Genomic DNA, 25,083 nt, shown 5'->3' with positions numbered 1-25,083 from the left:
AAAATAAAAATTAAAACATAAATAATTATGTATTAAAAAATTATTTTAGTCAGGTATTTATTAGCTACGTTTTCAGATAAAAAAAAAGAGTAATTTGTGTAATAAAAATTATTATTATCAAAGCCAATAAAATGCTTTTAACGGATCTGAACGAATAATTAATTTCGTATAATTTGTAAATCTACGATATTGGTCGACTGTTATATTATATTATAAATTGCTGCTACGTAACAGGATATTATCTGTTCAAGCACCAGAGAGATTCATGCGCACACAACCGATATCTGACCGCATAATTTGTTCTATAGTTTGGGGCATGGATAATGCGGGAACGGTTTGTAACTGCATTACAGCAATAAATGCAATCTAAATGAACACCCGCGGTACTTGAGAATAAAGTCATTGTAGGTTTGAATGCGAAGTAGTTTCGTAGTAGATCAAATGTCGCCGTTCCTTTCTTTGTACATCAGATAAAATTTTTTTAATTAAAAAAATTAAGATTAAAGCTGTTCAACTATAAAAAAAAAAGAGGAGAAAAAAAAGGCGTGCGTTTATCTTTGAAACTCTTGCGTGTAGTTTAAAATACGATTAAATCATATCGAATACGTAATCGTAAGAATAAAGAAAACTTTGTGCAAAGTTTAACATGGGTTTGTTGAATTATTATGTGCAGATTACGCGTGCGAATAACCAGGTCGCCGGCAGCGATTACGTGAATTTCTCCTTAAATTCATTCCTTGAAGTATAAAATGTTACGAACGCGCTCGCGGGCCACAGCAGATTAATCATAATAAGCTAAACGTAGCTTACCCGGGGTGTAATAAGGCAAAATATTCTGAGATTAGTTGTGAGTTATTGCGCTGTGCATTTGTAGGAGTGATTAAAAGCCGCAGGCGACCAGATACGAGGCACGAAGGAAAGGAGCGAACAGAATGACTAAGTGTATGTTTTCACGCTTACGGTTTTGTCCTGCAGCAACGATATCCTGCAATCGAGTGTGACACTAGCACCAGCTTGCACCGTGATGTTGGAACTCTCGCCTTCGAAGTGAGGGCCCCATTTGTGATCGTGATGATGCTGATGCTTGTTCAGAGTGCTGTGTGTGTCAAAGATGTAGTTCAGCATTGGTGCATCCGTCGGCACAGATCGTTTCGCCGCCGTCGTTGATTTCGTCGGAATCGAGTCTGTCGCTTTAGGTAGTTCTGTAACATGTGACAAAAATATATACGTTAGTAAGAACATTTTTTAATAATTAATAAAAAAAAAAAAGGAAAAATTACGGAACTTGTTGGTGAAACTGTTATGAATAATTGACCGCGTTTTGTTCCGTTTAGTTAATTTTCACTGTTCGTTAAATAAAATATAAAAGCATAAATTAATAAAGATCTGTATTTCGCATTATAGCAAATTCAAAACAAGTGTTGCGTATATTATATCATTTAACATTTCGAACGGCGGAGCATTTATTAAACACACACAGCGTGTCGTCATTCGAATTGTCATGATTGTTTACGGCATCATGCGTCACATTTACATGCATTTTCATATTATGCACACTCTGGCGAAATCCTCCCCCTCTTTTTGCATTCAGCCCGTCGCATCCGATCGTAACTCGTGACTTTATTTAATCGATTCCCTGGCATTCTCGTGTTATGGGCCATCGCTCAGGTTATCGACATTCAGCCAACCTGCCAATAACGGCCAATATTCGACGTAAATATGCATTTACGCCCGCAACAGGCCCCGCAGTCAGGATACACGACATCTTCGACCATACGACTACTTACGACAATCATACGTCTCGAATTTTTCGGTGTATTATACATACATCTCAATAAAAGAAAAATTATATTTTAAAACATATTATATTCTAAAAGTTTTATTTAATTAAATGTTAAATTTATTTTTCAAAGAGTAATAAAGCTAATTTTTTATACCTTTTTTCATTTTATAGATTGTAAAAGAAAAAAATTTTAATATTGTATAAGTTTTTAAAGAATTGGCCGAGAACACGCCAATTTCAACTCCTTTGTTTCTGTTGCAGTGATATAACGGATTTAACTTAACCAAGAGCATTCCGCTTATGGTTATAGTTCTCCGTGCTTTGTACTCTCTTTCAACTTTGATAATGATAATTTCTATAGGTACACTTCATGTTACCGACAAAGTTCGCGTTGCAATCCGACATTGTCGGATGTGTTGAATATCTTCACGGATGTTTCGTCGCAAAGCGAAAAGGGAAAAGACAAGCGAGAGAATGGGAAAGCTGAGAATGAAAGGGAACGAAGATCTCGCCCGGCGCGCGCAACGACGATGAAGAAAGTCACGTTACTCGTCCGCATTCCGAGGATCACCAAGTTGGATACTAACTCGTGATGACAAATTTTTCAGAGTTTATACCGTTGTGGAACCTCTGCAATGTTCAGGCACGTGATGCTCAGAGTCGAGGAAATAAAACGAAAAGATACCTTCCACTAAAAAAGTTGCGGTAAAAGTTTCACGTGCGTTACTTTATCGATTATTTTCCAGTCACACTGTTCTTCTTTCAGACTCGCGCTTTTTAACCGGTAATACAATCCCGTTCCTCTTAATATAAATAAAATAAAAAAAACACCTTTGCTGCGACGGATCGAAAAATTAGATTCAACGTACCGAAGGTCCGTCGAAAATCATTTGAGACAAACGCGCGACCTTTTAAGATATGTAAATCCCGACAAGAACATTTCAAAAGTCATTCGAATTTCCGCAACACCGTAAATATAAGGAACTCACGTGGGGGAGTATATCGAAAAATTTGACGTACCCAGTACAGACTTCTCCTTTCATAAGTCCCGTCACGTAACGCCAACAGAAGTTCCATTTGAGAACGCCGCGGACGTAAAGCCCGTTGCAGTCGATTGTTCTACGACCGAAGACGAATTGGAGCACTTGTGCAGGTAATCCTGACTTTCATCGAGTCAGCGATAGGTGAGCACGGGAGTTCCCCCGGACCTCCAGCAATTCCGGCAATCTTCGGGAGATCCGACACAGAATTCACGGGGGTTGCGACAGAGGGAAGAAAGGAATATACGAGCGCACAATCCCACGACGAAGTCGCACGTCAAAAGGGATCAGTATGCCGCGGAGCGCGAAATTTTCTTTTCCGCGCGCGACTCTTCGCCGTCATCTCGTCTCTCTGAAGCTCCCTTATTCCTTTCTCTTCTTCTCGTACATTTCGATCTCCTTGCCGTTTGGTTTCGCCTTTTCCCACTCGCGCCGACGCGTCAATTCCGTTTTCCTCGATCGCGAAAATTTTTCCTCCGCCCGAGGGAAGAAAAACTGATCGGGAATTCCGGTGGAACTGTTGGAAGCGTGTCTCGGATACCAAAAAGAATCTATCTAGTCAGCCGGTCGTCGGCTCGTCACTCTCTCTTTTTCGTCTCCTCCCTATCTCGTATGATATGAAAATCGTCATGTCGTATTGACATTAATATCACCCGTTGAAGCTGTGCTTTGATATGGCCGCGTCGTTAAGGGAAACGAATCAGTAATGATACGACGTATATAATTTTTCGTTTTCTCAAAAAGACACCAGCGAACTGATATGATTTAAAATAAAAAAAATTTCGTGAATAACGACGTTTTAATTGATGTACCACAGGAGAAATGATAATTTCGATAACAGCGATTAATTAATTTCCCCGTATGTTAAATATTTCATAGATGTTCTTATAAACTACGTGATGCAAATTATTATTATCTCTAGTGATGTTTGTACGTGTATCGGAAAAGATATAATCGCATATGATAAATTGTGACATTTTGCTGAAATTATAGTTAGCATGTATTTTGCAAGACCAAAAATACTTAAAAAATATATATATCTTACGGATACCTAAAATTATGGAAATATTTGATAAATTAAAAAAAAAAAATGTATTAGTTTAAGATGTTAGAATTTAACGCTCTTGTAATGAAAAGAGAAACGTAATTTCGATAGTACGTGTCACATAACGATACATGCAGCAGTAAATCAATCTCTGAAAACTTTCGGCGGAGAAGGATTGAAATTGAAATAGAATGATCCATGTACAAACAATATTCGAACAGCTGACAAGCAAACAGAAATGGCGAAGCGTCGTTAATTCCCGACCACTCACGCGAAATACAACGTAATTCAACTTTCGAAGTCCGGCATTCAGGTACTAAGCTGAAGAGAGATGGTCATGTCGGTATGTCGCTGGTACCAGCTGATTGCAACCATTTGTTGGCAAGATATACATTCTGAAATCACGTTGGTATACCAAACTATACCGTGTAACTAATTACATGAGTTTATTTCATCAGATGCTAGCAAAATATTGAAGTCAGTATTGAATGAAGAGCTTCAATTCAATTAATTCAATACGTAAAAACGTAAGAACGTAAGTAAAATATGAGTATCAACATATTTATCAAACGTGACAAGATATCAAGAAATTTCCGTTATATAACCGTTAATTAATGCTTCAGAAGTATTTCGATAGATAGAAATAAAGATAATTTTAAAATAAATTACAATTAGAAAATAGCAATTTCATGTTTAAAGAAAAAGAAAGGGAATTTGTTTCATTTAAATTCAACGTTTCCAATATATTTTTGTATTAAAATACGTATTATATAGCGGCAAAAACGTGCGCTCACGTATCATGCATTTCGCATACCGCGCGAATGAGCAGAGGACCCTGCGGTTGCGGCAAACGTTGATCTATTCCACTTGGGAAATGCGCGCGTCGTGTATTCTACGCTCTATCTCCGTTCTTTGGGTTCAGTTCGAAAATGTCGTTCTAAAACAGCGGTTTTCAGCCTTTTTATGATTGTCTTTCAATGTCTAGTTCTATTTTCACACTCGAGGATGCAGATAAAGTGCAAGACATGCCGCTGCGAATGCATAGGACAATCGCGTATTTCAAACCACAATAAATAATTCTGATTCGCAACGTAGTTCGGTGGATCTCTTATGTTTTATGCATGCCTCGCTGTGCAACCCTATTTCTTACATATTGTTGTAGGCTTACAATTCAGTTTAGAGACCCATCGATCTTAATAATCGCCTTATCTTCAAATCGTCGATACAAAATAGAGATTACGTTACACTTTCGTTATAACTGTTCGATCGATTTAATAAAATTGAAGGATGAAAAAAAGAGAATACCCTCTGTATTAAATTAACGTAACGTGCGGGATATATTATTTTCTTGCTGATAAATATTTATATCGAAGAATTTCAGATCAGTAATTTCATAACCCATTTACCTCTCGCGAGTGTATTGCAAATTTGACGTTGGCAAATGTTCGCTTCGCGAACTTCCTTCTACATTCGATTTACGATATTCGCATAACGTTTGCAAATCTACAGAACATATTGTACGCATTATCTTTTACACCTTGGATAGCTTCGCGAGACCGATTGATAGAACCGGTCGATTTATGACAAACGTGTTGCAGGTGCAACGCGTTGCAGATACTATAAATTGCGAGAATTGCAGGTATATACGGATGGACTCACAGCAAACGCTTGGTTGCATGTTCGAGTAGTTCTCTCGTTGCGGCTATTGCATACGTCATGCAGCTACGCACGCGACGAGCACGTGCATTACGCGCCATGTCAATATGTTCTGTATATGTATACGTCATATTGATTCGGAGTAACATTCGGTTTGATAGAGTGGCGATTAAACTATGCGAAAAACAAGAAAGAAAGAACAAAAAAGAAAAGTAAAGGCGAAATGTTGATCAAATATTCCGGCAGGATCTAGTTAATTATAAGTATTTCATTTTTTCACTATGTAACATAAATATGTAATAAATACAATTATATTAATACAGTCTCGTTCGTGCGTTGTTTAATCATCTCTCGTTACTTAATCGAAATAAATGGTCTAAACAGAGAAAAGGTAGAGAGAAAAGAGAAAGAGCGACAACTCGCGTGGTTCAGAGTAGTGATCGTGGAAAAGATAGATGGACCGATGCTGCAGGTTACCGTATCATTAGCGAATACGTGCTCGCGTTCTCGGTATGTTCGGTTCGACGTAGACGCATTTAATTTACATGGTGCACGCAAGGACGTCGAGCAACATTCCGCGATTCTGGCAACGCGGCGCGCGCTCGGGCATCGATTTCCCTAGGAATTAATCGTACACGTCGGCGTACCGATCGCTTTGTCACTTTCATGATTTGCGTACGCGCCCACGTCGCGGTGTACCAAGTAGATTAGAAATTCTGCACGCGTTTCAAACGTCCACGTTGGCGCATCCATTCTCTACCCTCTGAGCGACGTGACGCTCCCCTATAGCGTCGATTGGTATTTCGCCGCAGCGATTCTCTTGTTTGGACAATTTCTCTTTCGCAACCGTCTCACGGCGCAAGAAGATTGCGCGCTAATGGTAAACTAATTATTCGCCCGCCTACGCTTTTTGAAACGAAAGTTGGCACCGAGGAGGAGGGGGAGAGGGGAGATCGAAGCTAGGATCATTATTAGTCTAAAATATTAATTGCGCTGATAATTTTATAAAATTACAAAATGCCGAACATGCATAATGATGCCGTGGAATTAATAAAGACCGATTTCATTGGAAGTTATGCGCGCGAGATCATGAAGCATACGGTTCATATCTATAATCTTATTATCATTGGCGTGTAAAATTCAAATACTGCGTTATATTCGTGATCCAAGCCTGTTTGTGATACGTAACAAATTTACTCGCTGCTATTTAGAGTATACTGGGCGTGCCAATATTTCGACATGCTATTACTTCACTCCGACATTTCCGATAATCCTAAATTCATTGCGAAATAATTGACGGCCAATTCGATAGAATGTAATTTTGTATATCTGAATTCGGTTGGGTTTGATCCAATGAATAATTAATGCAAAACATTCGTTCTAAAAACGTAAGTTTGATAAGAGAAAAAGCGAGAGATCAGAGAGCAACGCGGCGTTTTTTTTTGTCTTAATGGAGTCGCCCGGTAATTGCGTTCTGCGTTCTATCTTCACCATCATACGAGCCGACATTGGCACTGTTGCATCTGACAATGCCAAGATGGGCCGCTCAGCTCATTTCCGCCTTACGAGGAACAATAACCGTCTCTATCGAGAGATAACGTGTCCTCAGCAGAAGAGACCACATCGCTGCGAAATTCTCCAGCACGTCGTTGCATAAACTATTAACGATTATACGATCCAATCCCGGGAGTGAATCACGTAGTTAATTCGAGGCGGTGAAATAAGACACGCTAAACGAGGCAGACGTGCGTGAAAAAGTCGACAAAGATGAATAGTTCAATTACGATGATTTACTATCATTTAATGACGCGCGCCCGCGAGAAATTTCACTTTGCGCTTGGGTTTTCTTGCTTTTACAACAAAGCGTCCTGGGCGCGGTACATAATTATCCTTTCAATCTCTTTCTTTTTTTTTTTTTTTTTATTTTAGAACGCAGCGATTTAGAATTTTCGCAACGTGAAAGGTTCGTCTTTAAGTATGCTGTATTTTTATAGTAGCATTTTTAATCTTTATTATTATTAAAGCGTTTCTGCTTTACGAGATATAAATTAAACTTTTAATTCGTTTAATCTTTTCGCCACTGCGCGAAAATATGTACACGTTCCAGTAAAAGACTAATTTACACAGCAAAAAGATAAAACCGACATTTGCATCGTAACGGTCTCTCGTCAAAGTAAACGCACTCGGATGTTTTCTCATTCGTTGATGAGACCATTTGATAAATTCCACTAATCAATATGAAATACCGTATGTAAAACAACGCGTCGTGTATCACGATATTACGAGGTAATAACAGAACGCGGCCGGAAGTTATTATCGTCCCTTGGATTTACATTCCATCGTATCCAGGATTTATCTTCGGCCGTAATCTAAATTTCATGGAGATTCATCTCGCGTCTCACGAGATAGGCTCTTTTGCGAGCGACACGTACATGTCAGATCCTCGTAGATTTTGCACGAGCTCCAATCATCTACGCGCGACACGAGTCTCACAAGGGCATTCTTTTTTATGTTTATAAGTTACGAGTTTAAAGTACGATGCAAAATTATATTATATTGCAAAATAAAACATAAATAACTTACGGAGCGTATCTGAATTACTAACTTAATTTTTTTCTGCGGCTAAAATCAAGTAACTCATTTATTTACATGCCAAATTTGTACGTGTATCTTTAATTCGCGTATGAATGAAAAGCTGCAGCGAGACTGTACATTATTCAGACGTTCATAATTTAGACGTTGCGTTTACTGGTTATTTGGTTATCTGGCTGGCTATTTGACTATGATTGCAGGCTATAAATATGGTGTCACGTTGCTAATACGTATGGAGCAGGCATTCCCCAGCGTCATTAAAGTCATGAAGTTATGGGACCCAACTAAGCATCGTTCCCTTGATGATAGACGTTAGTCGGATATTTGACGCATTCGATACGAGTCCTAGTGACCATCCGCAATGTACGGCGATGATTTATCACGTGCCATGAGTTGCGATGGTCTTGGAGGAATGCCCATTGTGGAAAGCTCTTTGCAACGCGGTGCTACCACTTCCACCGAATGGTATTTGGATTGTAACGGAAGAAGGCGAGGTAAATATCGTTTTTTTTTTCATTTTTCTTTTACTTTTGAAGAGCGTTTAGATTACGGTAGATGCGACACGTACATGTATGTAAAATAGAATGGAACGGAATATCAAGACAAAAAAGTTTTAAAGTTAAAAAAATATGTTACGACTCAGGAGACTCACGAGTAAATTTTATTTATGACAAAACAGTTTCCTGTTTATGTACTCTTCAATATGCGATATCTTGCGTTACCAATATCCTCTTAGATTGAAGGCATTTATGTGTATATGTACGAGAAGATAAAAAGAAACTTTATCTTTTATATATGTATACGAGGAATATATTTTTCAAATATTTACTCGAAACAAAACTGAATTATTATTATTTTTTTTCTATTACGTAATATATAATAGTTATTTTTAATAAAAAATTTTGATTTACGCATATTACCGTTAGAGTTATTTAATTGCATTTTTATGATAAAAGCTTTCATATTATTTTATACTCGGCAATATCACGTGAGAACAGCTTGCCGTTGTCGCGCACCTTTCGTGCTAAATGTCCAACAACCGATTTGAAACTCTCGATACGATCTTTATGGCAGTCGGCATTGTGTTATCATAATTCACTCGGCCGTCACCGTGTTTCGGGATAGCCAAGTATCGCGAATTCGTGTTGTTAATACTTGGACACACGCCATCGCAATAGCAAGCGCGGTACAAGTCGTAAATATAATTTGAGCGTGATCTGTAAATTGATTTCGCCAAACTATCGATCTCAATGCAGCGATAATTTAGGAATTAGCAACGGTCGTTTGTTTTACGGCCTTCCTCGCCTTCTCGTTACGAAAACATTAAAATTCGCAAGAACTGAGTTTATTTCTCTTTTTACTCACCTGTCTGCGTGCCGGATGCCGAAAGGTGAGCCAGGCGGTAGATCATCAGAAGCCGAAGAAGCCACATGACACTACACATGACTTAGCACGGCGCGCGGCCCCTCGCTGCCTTATCTGTTCCCGCTGCTGCGGCCTGTGCAGCACGGCCTCGACATCGCCATCATCTGAAACACAGGTGCGGAAATTGTGAATAAGTAGCCGGGCTCGTTTACGGCCTGGCTTATCTCGCGGCCCCACTCGACTTACGCCAATTCATCGTGTTGAGTAATCCGTGAATTGGAAATCCCGGCGCAGCCCTGTTTCGTGTCAGAGTAAGAAGATTTTCGTAAGATGACTTTATCGCAATGTCGCTCCCCGAGACGTTAAGTCGTCGAGAAATTCGCCGGAAAATATACGAGGCTGGCGAAACGTCACGCAGACGTGATTAAAAACGATACGTGACTCGCCTTAATTTAATCGTAATAATTTTGTATTTACTTTGTATTATTATCGATAAATAAACGTTTACATAAAACAGTTTACAAAATTTGTAAATATTAGTGACTAATAGAGACATTAATAAAGTAATTAGCGTAAAGCAATTAGATGACGGGCAAGGAAAGATAAGGTACGTAAAAGTAAAAAAAAAAATGTTTGGTGTCACGAAGCAAAAGTCTCACGTAGAATGTGAGGTCTAGATGCGGGATGTTTCCGCGCGTCGGGAAATAACAACGAGAAAAGGAGTAAGATGCGCGGCACATCGTTGCCATAACGTAATTAACTCATTTTATACTGGCGCTCGTAAGTCGGCCGACTGCCGCGCTAATATGAAAGTATCGCCGTCTCTACGGGTATTAACTTCTAAACTTTCCCACGGGCAGCGCGTGCGAGGAGTTTAATTAAAGTATGATTAAACACCGTAGGAGTAATTGAATGAAACAAGTAATTCCTTGCATTCATGCATTTGGTACGAGCTGTTGTATGTTGTCGACACGTTATTTTAGATCGCTCCATCTTTCAGAAGTTTGAAGTGGTCGCTTCAAATTTAGGAAACAGATTAAAAACTTTTGACAATTTATAGTCGCTTTTAGTATTTTTTTTTTATGCGAAGGGATATAATAATGGAAACGTCAATAAATGAATAACCTGCACGTTTCCGAGATCTTTATGGGATAATAAAATAGTAGGTAATAAAAAAGAATTGAAAAAAAATCTCAGATTGGCTCGAGATATCTTACACATCGAATGCGAGTGAAAAATACGCGATCTCACGTATCTTTATCCAATTTCGTTTTCGACGATGCAGCGAAATCAAAGGCGACGGCAATTGAGGACACGGAATGGGACGTATCACGTATCGCGTTAGTCCTTCTAATGGCCCGCTCATCGACCCTTTCGTTAAAGCTCACGCTGATGCAACCGGCGGTTAACGATTTTGAGAGATCACCAGTTTCGAAGTCGAGTGCGTCACTAGCTTTCACTCGCTTATCAGGACGCTGTTAAGAGCTGCCGGCGTTAGATACCGCGTTACTGCTACCATAAAATTGCGTTGAGCAGCTTTACATATGATATCAAGTGTAATCTTTCTATAAAGTATATAGAAATATATTTAAAACATTCTGGCATATTTGATATTATTAAAAGTTTTATTATTTATCGCGACAATCGCCCTATACTTTCATTTTTTACATTCATTCCTCAGATAATTCTAAGAAGTACAAGTTCGCCTCACGAGTTTCTAATACTTAAAATATATCTGCAATTAAGACGATAAATGCTAATGGAAAAGCCACGGCGCTCTTTTCCAAATTACATTAGCATAAAAGACCCGAACGGAAGTCTTAGTCTCGGGACTAAACTTCTCTCGTACTATGGATCCCAGTAACATTGTCGTCGATCTGTACTCACGATTTGATTTCGAATAGATATGGGAATATCATTTTGATAAGAACTACGGCAATGCCCCGAGTTCGAGCGTATGCCGTCGCATTTCAACAAAAATCCCAGTATATTTCTTATTCTTTTCCGAGATGCTGGTGTTAAAACTTGCGCGCAAGCCACAATCGGGTATAGGCGTCACGTAGAAGGACCAATTTTATTAAGACACGAAGGAATTAGGCCAAATTAGACGATATTGCTTCGTGACTCTTATTAGAATGTTCTTAGATAACATATTTCTGCAGACGCTTTCGCAAAATGCCGGTTTCCCGAGAATCGGTGCACAATGAGCGCGGGAGAGGCGATATATCGTCCGATTTAAATCTCCCTCGCGGCGATGCGCCGTCACGACGCGCTATTAATTCCGTGCGATATATTTCGGTGAGCGCAAGCACGACAACGGAGAAAAGAGACTGCGCCATCATTGCAATTTATTTATCTCCAACCGATCTACCTCGTCGCCAACCCCTATGGTATGTCCCGCCGTTAGTTTATTTCGTTGAGAATCGTGGCTCAATGCCAAAAATCTTTCGTATATCGCGTTCGTACTATACTACTACATTTATTCCGTTTTACGTTCGCCATTGGACTCCGCGACTCTTCCTTTTTCTCGCGCTCTGAATTTAAAACTTTTCGTAAGTCATAAAATTCTTTCTACAGGGACTGACGTTCACACTTTTGGATTCTTATTGCGTTAATTTGCGACGTTATATGTTTCAAACTTTTGATTCAAGCTTTGTAGGAATAAGTACTTTTTTTTACCGGATAATTAATTGCTCGTTAAGAAAAGTAATTCGTTGTGTCTATGGTTGTTTTGAGAAGTTGCATTAATGAATATAAAGTGACAAAATAATTTTACAAGTAAAATAAATTTTGGTGAAATAATTTTGATAAATTAATAATATGATAGGTATGTTTTAATGGTAGATAATTGACGCATGATACACGTGACAGGTTTCACCAAACTGCTATTTTGCATTTATAACAGTAAATCAATTTATATTCATTTTAATATTTTTTTTTACATTCAATCATATTGAAGCAAATTTGAATTTGTTTACGCTACTCATACGCTTGTCCCTGTTGTCTCGCGTATGTGTCAAATATATTGAAAGTTCATCAGTGAATATTTGACTTTAACATTCAGCCTATTTACACAATACAACTTTCAACAGACTTGAGCGATCGAATTATATCTGCATCGATTAATGATGTAAAATATAATTTTTTTTCTTTTCGTAAATGCACAGTTTTCAATTTAAATTGAATTTTTTCGAGAAAGTATTTTGTCTTATTGTTAAAGCAATATCTTTATAAGATCGTATTGTCACGTGAAACGAAATAAACAATTGATTTAGAATACATTATTGCGGACAAAATTGTAACAGTATTCTAAATCCGTGTCGCAAAATCCGTTTGGCATGTTGATACTTTGTCACAAAGTTAAAAACGACAGTACGGAACCGCCTCTGGAAATTTTTATGCACGCGCAAACTTTGCCCGATACTTCCTTACAGATTTCGTCTTGCTTTTACCCCACAAATTTTCATTTTCTCGTGACCTTTTCACGCGAGATATATTTAAATGTGTATCGACATCTCGATTTATATTTTCACGTAACTATTTCGAGCAGCAGCTTTCCATTCACTAGAATACATGATTTATGCAAATACTTCATTGTGCTGTATGGACAGATCGAAATTTTGTGTGGCGATATTATCTGATAATTACGTCTTCATTTGAATGTCCCCATTGCCAAGCGGCATATTCGAAGCCGTTACGATTTCGACGATATGTGCGTGCAGAATGCAAGCGAGCGAAGTTATCGTAATTAATTCGCTTAACTTGGCAGATATTCAATGAAGTATATAATAATACGGTCATGATTGACCGCAACAAATTGCTTATCTACTTGTAATTACTCTCGTTTATCATTTTTTGCATAGTATTAATAATTCAATCGCAAGAAAAAACAAAAAATAAAAAAACAATTTTTCTCGAGTTTCATAATCAAATAAAATACTTTTAAAAAAAGTTTTAATATAATTTTCTCGAATATTACCGGATGGAATTAATAGTACATACGCAGCAATGTGTAACGTAGAAACATCTATAAGCATCTTAACGGAGCTGTGTATTTGTACGCGTTGAGGTGACTAGAGCGTGTAATCTCGTTAATCTTTTACTGCCCAAGCGACTTGCACGACCGCATCTTATGTGCAACTTGTCGTAGCACCACGAATCACTCTATATAGGGTCAAGAGATGCGAGCAAGTTTGTGAGGAAGTGAAGCTGAGATGGTTGTAGGTAAAGTTGGCCAAGTTTAGAAGATAGAGAGGAACACCACTCCCGTTCATGACTTTAGAAGCGATATGAGGAGAAAGAGAGATAAAAGAGATGCGAAAGAGAGAAAGAAAGAGAGAGAGAGAGAGAGAGAAGAGAAGGGAGGCTTGCACTGCAGCCGTTCTTGGGGCTCGGTTTTAATGAACTTTGCATAATGTTGCGCTGCTCCTGCCAGTCTGTGCGATTCCCATCAGGATGGGAAGAGAACGCCCGGCGGTGCTGAATATTTTTATTCGCTATGATAAAATGTCTTTCAACCGTATTCGCGTGAAAGGTAGACTCTATTATTTCTTTTAAACGTAATATATATGTATAATCTGGCGATGTCGAAGCGCTCGCACGCGATAACGTGCGAACATGTAAAACAATCTTTTCGAAAAACAAATTGTTATTTTGATACGAGGAGAAAAATAATAAAAATCGAAATTGTAATTTCGTTAAAGAGAGAGAACTATTATAAAACTAATCAGAGACGTATTGATGCACGCCGCACCATTCAAGCCGAACAAATTACATTTCGTAGTACAAGTGTTATGTTAATGTTGAAATTTACATTCGTTTGACTGGCATGCAAATGGTATTTGACGATTTGTTTTGACGCCAGTTGCACTATCGATTAAATAAGTAAATTTATTTATATATGCGGCGACATATAAGTGAGCTGACACGACTGAGCGCAGCAGAAAATTAAGAACAGGGAGATGGAATACCTTTTGCACGAAAAAGATTCCCGTGGTAGCACACGGGGGATGAGGCATAAATCATCCCTTTTTACTCATGCTTTTACTTGAAGCTCACGATATAGCGATCTAATATGTTTAATGCGCATTACGATGCCATTCAATATGCCATAATATACCCTATGTAATATACCTCGGCAGCTACTGTAAGGATAATAAGGGCAGCGGGTCTAGTATAATCCGGCAGCTTTTGCTTAGGTTGGATAATAGTTTTTAAGGGAGAACGTCTTTCACACAAGTCAGAGGCGAGAATTTACAGGCAATTTCCCTCAGTTAACTTCAGATATGATAAGACATATAACATTATTGCGAAATCTTTTGACTCTTAACATTTCAAAAAATAGCTTTTCGACCCTATCAGTGTATGGCTCGGCAGTTTAAGTTGCAGTTTTACTATATGTACATGTAATAAAGAAAATATTTGCTTACATTTTACAGGCTGTTATATGTGTATTAAATTAATCTTTCTATAAATTTTAAATTTCTATACCTTTTACGTGAGAAATATTTTCTAAATAATATTTCGCGTAATAAATTTTTATAAAATAAAAATTGCTACTTCACGGAATATATTTTATAAAGAAAATTTCGATTTTATATTATATTGCACGATATATGTATATACAAACACGTGAAAGCTTGTTGTTTAAACTCTCCAATTTTGAGGTTGAAAACTGTCGATCAAGATCGCATCAATTTTATAACGTTTTTCCATCTGCTACGAGGCATTCTCGAAAATTGGATTCTGAGCATGTGCTGTTTATGAGGGTTCGAAAGTCATCGTCTTTAACGTAAACTTTTATACCTGCGGAAAACGGAATTCTCGGAGGGTTGTTGCTATCACATGGGAGAATCGTACGAATCTCTCTCACGTCAGATCACATGAGAGATAATTCGCTGAAAATTTATCTATAATTTCACGATAAACCAATAATATACTTGACATAAATTAAATAAAAATCAGGGTGTGAAAGATTCGTATTTTCGTCACAAAGATTTTGCAATTTGTATTTAGACCCTGTCTCTCATGTTTCTTGCTAATATATTTGTGCTTCTTCTTGTTATATACATACGGAATATTGAGTATATATATGTGTTATATATTTTTGCTGACTAGAAAAATATTATACGAGAACGTGTATTTTACATCAAATATATTTCTTTATCACGATTGTGAGGGTGAGACATCGATATTTTCTAAGAACCATTTCTGAAAACGACTGTGTCGACCATTCAGGCGACCTCAATGGGGTGGTTTTTCCTATTTATCCGCATCGTTTTACATGTTCACATGAATTAAAGTTCACGATTCTCTGGCGAGCACAAAAAGAAATATATACACGTATTTAAGTATAGGATATTTATAACAATATAGCAAAAATACTGTTTTGAGCAAGTTTCTCAGAATAAATATGCAAACGCTCGATTTTACTTTAAAATGTCGCTTTTTTTTTTACCATACCATGTTTTTTAATTTTACGCGTCATATGTTATAAAGAATTCAATAGAAAAAAAAAAGAAGAACGACCTATAAAAAGACAGATACTGTGCACTTCTATACCCGCATAAAACTGTACTTTGATAGAACATGTGCCCTCATCAAATAGAAAAAAATCCGAAGCTCAACTAGATTCGCATGAATGATCACCAGCTTTACAGCGATTATGATCACTGAAACGGTTATCTCTTTTATCTTTGTACCTGGGTCTTTCGCGCAAATTGTATTTAGAACTTGACGTCTTTTGCAAACAAAATTTTTTATAACTCACGGAACACTTTGTTGGTTAAAGCACCGTTAAACATTTTACATCGCATCAAATTATTTGACCGTCAAATACCCATTAACCATTAAATATTAAAGAATAAAATCAGCAACTGTAATACTTGAAGTTACATTTTTATCAATTTCTTAAATAAATTTAAACACGAATTGTTTTCAATATAATTAATTAAAATTATATTTTAATCGGTCAACAAAAAACTTTGAGCAAAGTAAAAAAAAAAAAAAAAATTATGTATATGAGATAAATATGTATATGCCTTAAAAAGAATGCTCTTCTTACATATATTAATTTGCAAAATTTTCGAATCTACTATGCAAATTCAACCTGCCTCGTTTGTCGCAATTCGCAATTTCTTGTTACGCGTTCAAATTTCGAGTACTACGGCTCGTCAGTTGCGCGGATGTACTGATAATGAAAACGACGCGACGCTGCGATCAAAGCTGCACAAAGATTCCTTACCATCTTGGTTGAAGTATTCATGCAAATTGAATCGCAAAACCGTGATATTTACGAACAACGTGATAAACGAACCGAAGTGCAGCGCTGTTCAAATATATTCTACAATGCGATTATTTGGTTTTCATGAGCACCGGGCCGAGAAAGGAAGTCTCTTTGCTCAGGATTTAAATATCAGAAGCACCTATCGCCTTTTGTTTACATTTAAGTTGGTAAATTCATAATTAAACACACATGAATTATATTTATCTTTTTTTTAGGTTGAATAATTAAAAAAAAACTTTTTTGTACCTTTTTTTTAAAAAGATAATTTTGTGGAGATATAGTATAACGCGAAACTTCATATTCAAGGTTCAAATATACGCAAAGTGGAACGAAACAAGAAACAAAAATGCCTTAATTATAGATTAGCTTTGAGTAATTGTAAGACGTAATTGTTCATGAAAAGATATGGGCGAGAAAATTAATAGTCGCCGGCGATGATGCGAAATTCTCATTTTATCGAGAAAGAGAAGCGGCACGCTCGAAAAGACTGAATGAAAATTAGGATTAACGACTTCGCGAGGAATAGGGTCGATGGAATTGAAAGAATGGATCAAGTAGAGAGAGGAGGAAAAGAACGATGGGTCAGTAAGAAAAAAAAAAAAAAAGGAAAGTGGACGGACGAATCTGATTTATGATAAAGAACAGGAAACGTAGGTAAAGTATAATCGCAGCTTCTTCTTGATGCAAGTGGGAAATTAGCACGGGGGGGAAAAAAAATGATTTACTTTTCTGTCTTCGTGTCCGAGTGATTTATATGCGAAAAAAAAAGAGCGATAATCGCAGCTTTACGACGCAGCTGAACTTTTCTTCCGTCGTTTCTGCAATCTAACGCATCTCTTCATTCTCTTTCTCACATCTGTTTCTCTCTAGTAACTTTATCTCTTCTCTGACTTTGTTCTCGAGTAATTAGAATTATTATGATTAAACTGGTTGTTGGCTTTTTTTTTTACAGTTTAATCTTTTTTACCCTCCGGCGCCGAGCCAAATTACATCTGCTGCCGTTCATGCGAGGAAAATCAAGAAAGTCCGTGACTCCTACTGCCTTCTTTTACGGTTAGAGCGATATCTTTTTCTTTTTTTTTTCTTTTCATTTTTCTACGACCAACGGGTGTTCTCGTTGTCGACTCTAAGGAACCATAACTTGAAAACTTTGGCTAATGCATCGTATGAATAAAAGCAAAGCAAGCTCTTGGTACGCTCTTATTTAGTCTCGAAGGAATTTATTTATTCATTTACGAAATATTCATAGTTGAATACACCGAAAGTAACTTTAACTCATTACTTTTTACTTGTAGCGATATTAAAATTTGAACAAAAGAAAGAAAAAAGAAAAAAAAAAAACAATTTTATTACAACATATAAAACATTTTATAGTTTTGCAGTTTATCGAACGTTTTATTTTATTTCCGGATATTGAAAACTAAAAAGATGAGATAACAGATCAACAGATGTAACGAATAAAACGTCGTATCGACAGGTGTATATCATTGAATTGTGATTTTGACACATTGTTTTCCAACCACGATTACATTTTCGACAGAGCAATACGTGATCCAAGGTTTCGCGCCAAATGGACAACGATAACATGCCCTATTTTGCGCTTTAAGGAAGAAACTAAGCTGGACCAAAGACAATTCGATGTAACGCGCGCGTTTCGCGTAGCTTTGGGGCGTTCGTTAGAATGCTCAAAGGAAGATAATAAACTCGTCGGGTCCGCTCTAATTACGCCCAGCGGGCATAGCGATTATCGGCATCGCGTAGCGTTGCTGGATTTTAAATAGCTGGCCGGTTACAAAGCATCCCGGGTCTCGAGATACAATGCTTCCTCTCTACAGAGTAACGAAGGCAATGAAGATGCTGAAAAAGCCACGGTCGTGTATGTTGCTGGTTTGTGTGGGTCTTTTAATACCCTTCGGATCAATGCGTTGGACAAAGTGGAGTTTAGTTCGTGATGCTTAGACCTCGGTTTTGTGGCGCGCAAGCTACCGACTGTTTGAAACCAAGTTTGTTAGAACAACTGAACATTGGAAGAGAGTTATTGAAGATTGCCATCATTTTGTACGGTTACGTCAATCTATCGTTTGTTAGAGTTCAAAGGGATGAGAAGCAAACTAATAAGAGAGATTGATTTGTAAACTAAAACACAATATATATATATATGTCTGTGTGTGTTTATAATTGTATGTAATTGTAAAATAAATTAAAATGATAAATAAGTTTTATATGCATATAAAGTACAAGAGCTTGGACTATCCACGTTCAAAAATGTCTTTAATAAATAAGATAAAAAATTAATTTGACGCGCTATAACAGCGTAATTATGAATCATAAGATTGTTGACGAGTATTTGAAAAGGCCATAAAAACTATTTAAAAGTGTTTAAAAGTGCGGTGGAGAAACGACGTAAAGATGAGAGACAAAACACCCTGCAGGACGATAAATAAAATTATAAAGCTATGTAAAAGAATAAGGAAAATGTAGAGAGAAACTAGCGTCAAAAAGAAAATTGTAAAAAAGAATCTTGGTTTTCTTTTCTGAGAGTCTTTAATCGTGCTTATGAAAGAGAAACATACCATCTACCGAGATGAAGACGGTCGCAACTGCTTCTGAAGCTTCTAAGAGCTGATTAAAATCTCAGCTGCTGATTTAAGAGATCGAATTAAGTTTAACCGCTTCAATTCCCAAGCGATAAGGCTGGTTTTATTGGCACACAATTGGTGAACCTGGTGCTAAATTAAAGCAAGTATTTCTAGTGGTAGCGCGGTCTTCTCTCGGAAAATGGAGCTTTTACTTTAGTTTTTACGACGTTACATTACCCTACAAATCAATGTAAACGTCATTATTCTTACAACGTTACGGACAATGTTGTCACAGGATGGAGAATTTAAATAATTGCCCTTGAACGATATTATGGCCGTTACTTTGAGATTTAACTAAATTTTAACTTTAAAAAAGAAAAAAAATAATTTTCTTTTGCACCGAAGAAATATTTTAAATTGACTAGAAGAAACCATGCGCGCAGTTTTTCCACAATGATCTGAAAAATTGTGTCCTGTTTTATTGGTGCCGTGTAATCAGCTAACAAACTGATCGAGTTTGTTGAATCTCGTGTGGCGAAAAAACAATATTTTCATATTGTTTGCTACGTCGGAACTATATTTCGCGCACACGGCAAAAATGAATAACGCTAACGAACCGTTAAAGGCCGTAAAACGTAAAAAAAAAAAAATATATATATAGATAAAATAAAACAAGGGCCGTTTAAAATTTTGCCACTTTTGTTAATGTTCTCAGTTTGCAGAGGAAGTGTTTTTCTAAACTTGTATTTAGTTGGTCGTGCCTTTATCTTGAAAGAAAGATCGACGCAAAAACGACTGCAGTACAGCGTAAGTCTGTTCGCTTCGACGTTGGAGCGATCCTTAATGGGGAAGAGTATCGCATGCTCAGAAAAGTTGGATCTTCCTTGGAAAGGTTTCAGCTCGCAAAAAGCAACGCTAACAGGAGGTGATTGGTATGGTTGAAGGTGATGAACAGAGTCGGAAGGTAGTATAACTGCGGTAGCAGTTCTTCGATCCCTATGGGGCATGTTGAGAGTGGAATTAGGCACTTTTCCAGAAAAGTACTTGATCCGCTCGACTGTATGAGTTCAGGGCGGTGGCTAATTACCGCAGCACTCTCGCGTTTCTTTTTTTTTTCTTTTTAACTCTTATTTTCTTTCATATTCCGTTTTACTCCTCCTTTGGCACATTTATCTCTACCTGACTTTTTCGTTAAATTTACTATGTATTTTCGTCCCTTCGCTTTACCTCTTAGCAAATCGTTTTTCAATCTCGTTTCATGCTTTCGAAACTTTAGTATTCACCGTTACCGATCTACAAATCCAGCATGTGATTCTTTGCACAGAGTGTAATCGATATCGTAACCGAGTATTTGAAAGTATATTTCTTTTAACAAGGTTGTGAGTCTACTGTCAGCATAAAAATAAATGTAAAGATTGGCGGTTGACGTTTCCTACGTTGTTAAGACATTTTCAGATCATTTAACAATTTAATTAAATTTCTTTTTAAAATTTTATCATATATTTTATCAAATATCTTGTCAAATCCTATTAAATTCTATTAAATAAACTTTAAAGTATGAAACCGTAAAAACCGCTAAACCGTAAAAAGTAAGCAACTCACAATAATGACCCAAACGTAATTTATATTTATTACTTTTATTTTGCATTGCACGAGAAATTGTTAAAAAAATAAAAATAAATTCTTCGACAGAGGGAGAAAAAACGAGAAATGCGATTTATAGGTACTGACCTCAAAAAACTTCCTGTTTCATCACGTAAATTAAAAATGTATTTTTACGGTTTATTGTTAAATGGAATTATTGTTTTGTTATTTTGTTCTTACTTTCCAACAATAGTGATAATTTAACTATTCCCCTCAGAAAACCGAAAATAAAAATAAAATCGATAGATAAAAAAAAAACAATTTTATATTTCTCTTCTAGAAATAAATAAGTAGATAAGATTCGCAATTAAGATAAAATACGTTTCTAAATGTATTGGAAATTGCTGCTGTAACTAACAATAACGTCCCATCGTGCCAATGGTCTTTTACGCCTTATCTCTTGCACGTATTATGCAAAGCGCGCAATATCATAATAAATACTCGTAGAAAACAAGAGATCTCTCGTGAGCTTTTCATAATACAAATCGCACAATTAAATTATCAAGTACCGATAAACGTTTCATCAGCCTCTTATTTCGATTTCAGAAAATTAAACTTTAGTTTTTTTTTGTTAAAAAATTTATTTATGAGAATAAAAACACGCTACTTTAAATATTCTCAGCAACGATAATTGCTTTTTACAAAATTCAAATTTTCGATAAGTCATAAATCATTACTTCGATTGGCTGAGTAATCGAAACAACTCGATGCGGTTTGTAAATCAATACGCGGTGGATATCGCACGGCTATCTAATACACCGACAGATCACGGAGCACTTTGTTCCACTGGTTTTTTTCCCACCGATAGAAAGCACTCTCCATTTACACTGTAAAAGCTTCGCGCAGCTGAGGTGCCGAGGTAAAGCGAATCGAGAGACGTGGAAACAAATCGAGACGATCCGAGACGAGTGTGCGAAGAGATCCGGTGGTATGTACACTAAGAGCCAGATATGGCGATTTCCGCGGCGAAATTTTGCTTGTGTTAACACGTACAAGATAAATAATGTAGCTGCATCTACGTTATTTTTTAACATCGCAATTCGCTATTATTTTGTTTTATTAAATGCAGCACCAAATTACTTTTGTACATGTACGCGTATAAAAAAAAAAAATTGCTGTTTATGGCACGCTGTATATACGCAATTTTCTAATCTCGATGTTTATCACGCGTCATTTTCGCGCGCTTTGAATTCCGGAAAACCTGTCGTTTATTTCTGAGTGCGATATCGCGACGCGGTTTCCTTCGCGTAGCTGCTTTCCGTCGTGGAAACAATATCAACCGGCGTCATATTTCATTCGCGAACACATAGTAAAGCCGGCAAAGCTTGTGAGACTAGAGATATCGTGTTGAGCGATCGATAGTGTCGTAAAGGATCCATCATAATCAGTTGCGGAATCTCGACCCCGTGGATTTGATTCGGCGCCGTTTGATTCCATTCTGATGCCTCTATCGATACGGGATACATGCTTTGATTATATCCGAGCTTCGTGGGACGGAAACGCAACCCCAGCTACATCCCAGGGATCGGAAACGCGGAATTCAAGGGAGACGACCCGGGAGTATTCCGATCACGTGTCGGACAACTGACGGCGCGTTTCCAGCCACGCCGTTTCTTCTCAATTCCCTTTTTCACGAAAAAGAGTTCTTGAACTTCGCATTCTCGAACATTTCTAAGAGACGTCTTTCTTCGCGTCTTGTCTTCGAGCCGATTCTCGCCCTCGCGTTCCACTTGAATAAGCGAGCCGATTCGCGCCCACGATTTCTCACGATGGGATCTTTGCGCGCACCGGAAGGACGGCACGTGGCCACGCTTTGTACCGTCACAAGTTGAAAGCTAAAACATCTGTGGAATTTCCTATTGTGTGCAGGGAATCTCGCGCCAAAAGAGTGCTACACTCTGATACGTAAGGGCGTTTTTTTGTACTATAGAATATTTAACGTATTCGCGTGTACATTAAAACAATTTTTTTTAAATAAATAAGTTCTTTAAAAAATTAAAATCCTCCCCTCTACTTTTTAATCCTATAATTTAACCCAACGTCTGCTGCAGCAGTTGTAAAACGATTGCATTTACCAAAAGCTTGTTCGCCAAAAGTCACGAAACACAGGCAAGAAATGAAATCAAGTAAAGAGCTTTTCGAGTAATTGATAACCCGCCGTTTCTACGTAGCATGGATTTGAAACTAATGAACTTTAAATCAGATCATTTATTCTCTCGAGCCTAGCAGGACTGGCTCGGGCGCGAGTTGGATTCACGTAAAATAAATAACTTAGCAGTTTTTACTGGTCGATCGTTGCCGGCCATTAGAAGAGAGCTCTGAAGCTTCCGGGCGCGGTAGTTTCCGGACCATCGCGGAATATCAGGCGGTCGATCTTACCCTTAATTACAAGTCATTGTCCCGGCCAGCATCGCGGGAGTCCGAGTTCCAAGAAACTTGCTTGATCGTCTTGCAGCTGCGAGCACGCGTCGTTCGGTCGCAAGGCTACCCGAGTGTACGAAGAGAGCTGCCTCTTGAGTTGTTCGGGCTTAATGGAACTTCTACTTGGATGCTACAACGCTACCTTCCTATCTTCCAATTGATTCCACTCACGCGCTGCTTCAATGTACCTCGTACTGATAGCTCTAACTATCCGAAGAGGAAAGAATCGATCTTTGCCTATCGTTCATTCTCACGGTCCTACTGTTTTATTTTATCCCGCGCTTTCAATCAATTGGGAGTTCGGGTGATTTTATTATCAAAGTCGGTCGGGGGATGTCGGTATATCCGAAGATTTTCTATCAGTCCGAGTAACTAAGTTACAAAACAAGAAGCTGGGAATGTGGAAGTTAAAGTAATCACAACGTGTGCCCGATCACGTAAAAATAAATGTAATTTTTAAAATTGTGTTTATAAAAAGAATAAAAATAATGATAAAATATAATTATAAAATCAATTTAAATTGATCTTTTTGTATTAAAAAAAAAACATGTATTTATATTAATTTAAAAATTAATACACTTTTCTCTATATTAAAATTAAACTTGTACATGATTATGTACCTATAATCAATCGTCTCCCGTCTTTTTGTTTCAAAATTTTCCGTACGTCTGTAATTATCCATTGAGAATAATCAGCAGTGTGTTTTAAGCACCGACAAAAAAAAGAAAAAAGAAAAACTTTGCATTGTGAGAATTATAGCTGAGCTACTTTGGGAACTTCCAGTTGATTCCACTCACGTGCCACTCCGTAGTGACTTATAAAGACGTTTATATCCACTCAAGAGCGGAAAAAAAAAAGAAGGGTTCGGCAAATGCCTTTTTATCTCCTCTGAAACTCGAATTACATTCGTTTTGCGATCTCGAATAATAAGAAATTTTTTTTCGGCACCTTTTTTAATTAGAAGCGGATTTGCGACGCGGGCTTTCATCAGAACAGAAATAAAATAATGCCGTTTCTCTCTCTCTCTTTTTTTATTTTTTTATTTTTTTGGGGGGAAAGTGCTTCAAAGGAGGATTACGAGATTTAACGGATTAATATCGCTTAATCTTTTTGCGCTTTCTGTTAAAGCACGAAACGCTTGCGAGTGCATGTCGCGTGCGTTACACGATGGGGAGTTTCCGGTGCACAGACCACCGAGCGTTACCGTTGCGCTTAATGGAACGCGAACTTGGCGTTAGCGTGGCCTCATCGTATCCCTCTCAATCGATTTTACTCACGCGCTACACCGGAACGGATTGCACGCTTTCCTGTATCTAGGCGCAAATGAAAAACGGTCCCTGTTTTCGGTTCATCATCGCACCTGCCGCTTTTATCGCAGGTCACGCGCATCCTGTTCGCAACGACGCCCATAACTCTCCCGCCCGAAGACGAACGCGCTTTTGATATTTTCTTTATTTATTTTGTTACACCGCGATGAGAGGTCCGCATTCGGGGAACGTTGCGGAAGAACAGATAAAAAGACGCGAAAACACTTTCCGCATCCTCTTTCTAATTTTTAAGAAAGCGATCTATTCTTTACCGAAATTTAACGACATAAACTTAAGAAATTTTCAAGTGTTTGAAGCGAACCGAGAAGTGAAATAAAGTTATAAAAAAAATATTTTAAAAAAATA

General features: G+C 37.5%; 1 protein-coding gene across 5 annotated transcripts in view; it reads right to left on the bottom strand.

The window, feature by feature from the left end:
• Nucleotides 1-25,083, bottom strand: part of LOC139107396 (zwei Ig domain protein zig-8) — a 112,988-nt gene that overhangs the window by 16,680 nt on the left and 71,225 nt on the right. For all 5 annotated transcript variants that reach the window (XM_070664986.1, XM_070664970.1, XM_070664994.1 and 2 more), the window contains 2 exons: nt 9,482-9,645; nt 961-1,202 (listed from right to left, as the gene is read on the bottom strand). In XM_070664986.1, the coding sequence (XP_070521087.1) occupies nt 961-1,202; nt 9,482-9,560 (321 nt within the window). In that variant the 5' untranslated portion in view covers nt 9,561-9,645. The remainder of the gene's footprint in view (nt 1-960; nt 1,203-9,481; nt 9,646-25,083) is intronic.

This window comes from Cardiocondyla obscurior, linkage group LG01, assembly GCF_019399895.1.
Source record: "Cardiocondyla obscurior isolate alpha-2009 linkage group LG01, Cobs3.1, whole genome shotgun sequence".
Taxonomy (NCBI): domain Eukaryota; kingdom Metazoa; phylum Arthropoda; class Insecta; order Hymenoptera; family Formicidae; genus Cardiocondyla; species Cardiocondyla obscurior.
The sequence above is the reverse complement of the archived record's forward strand: the minus strand, read 5'-3'. Positions and strand labels throughout refer to the sequence as shown.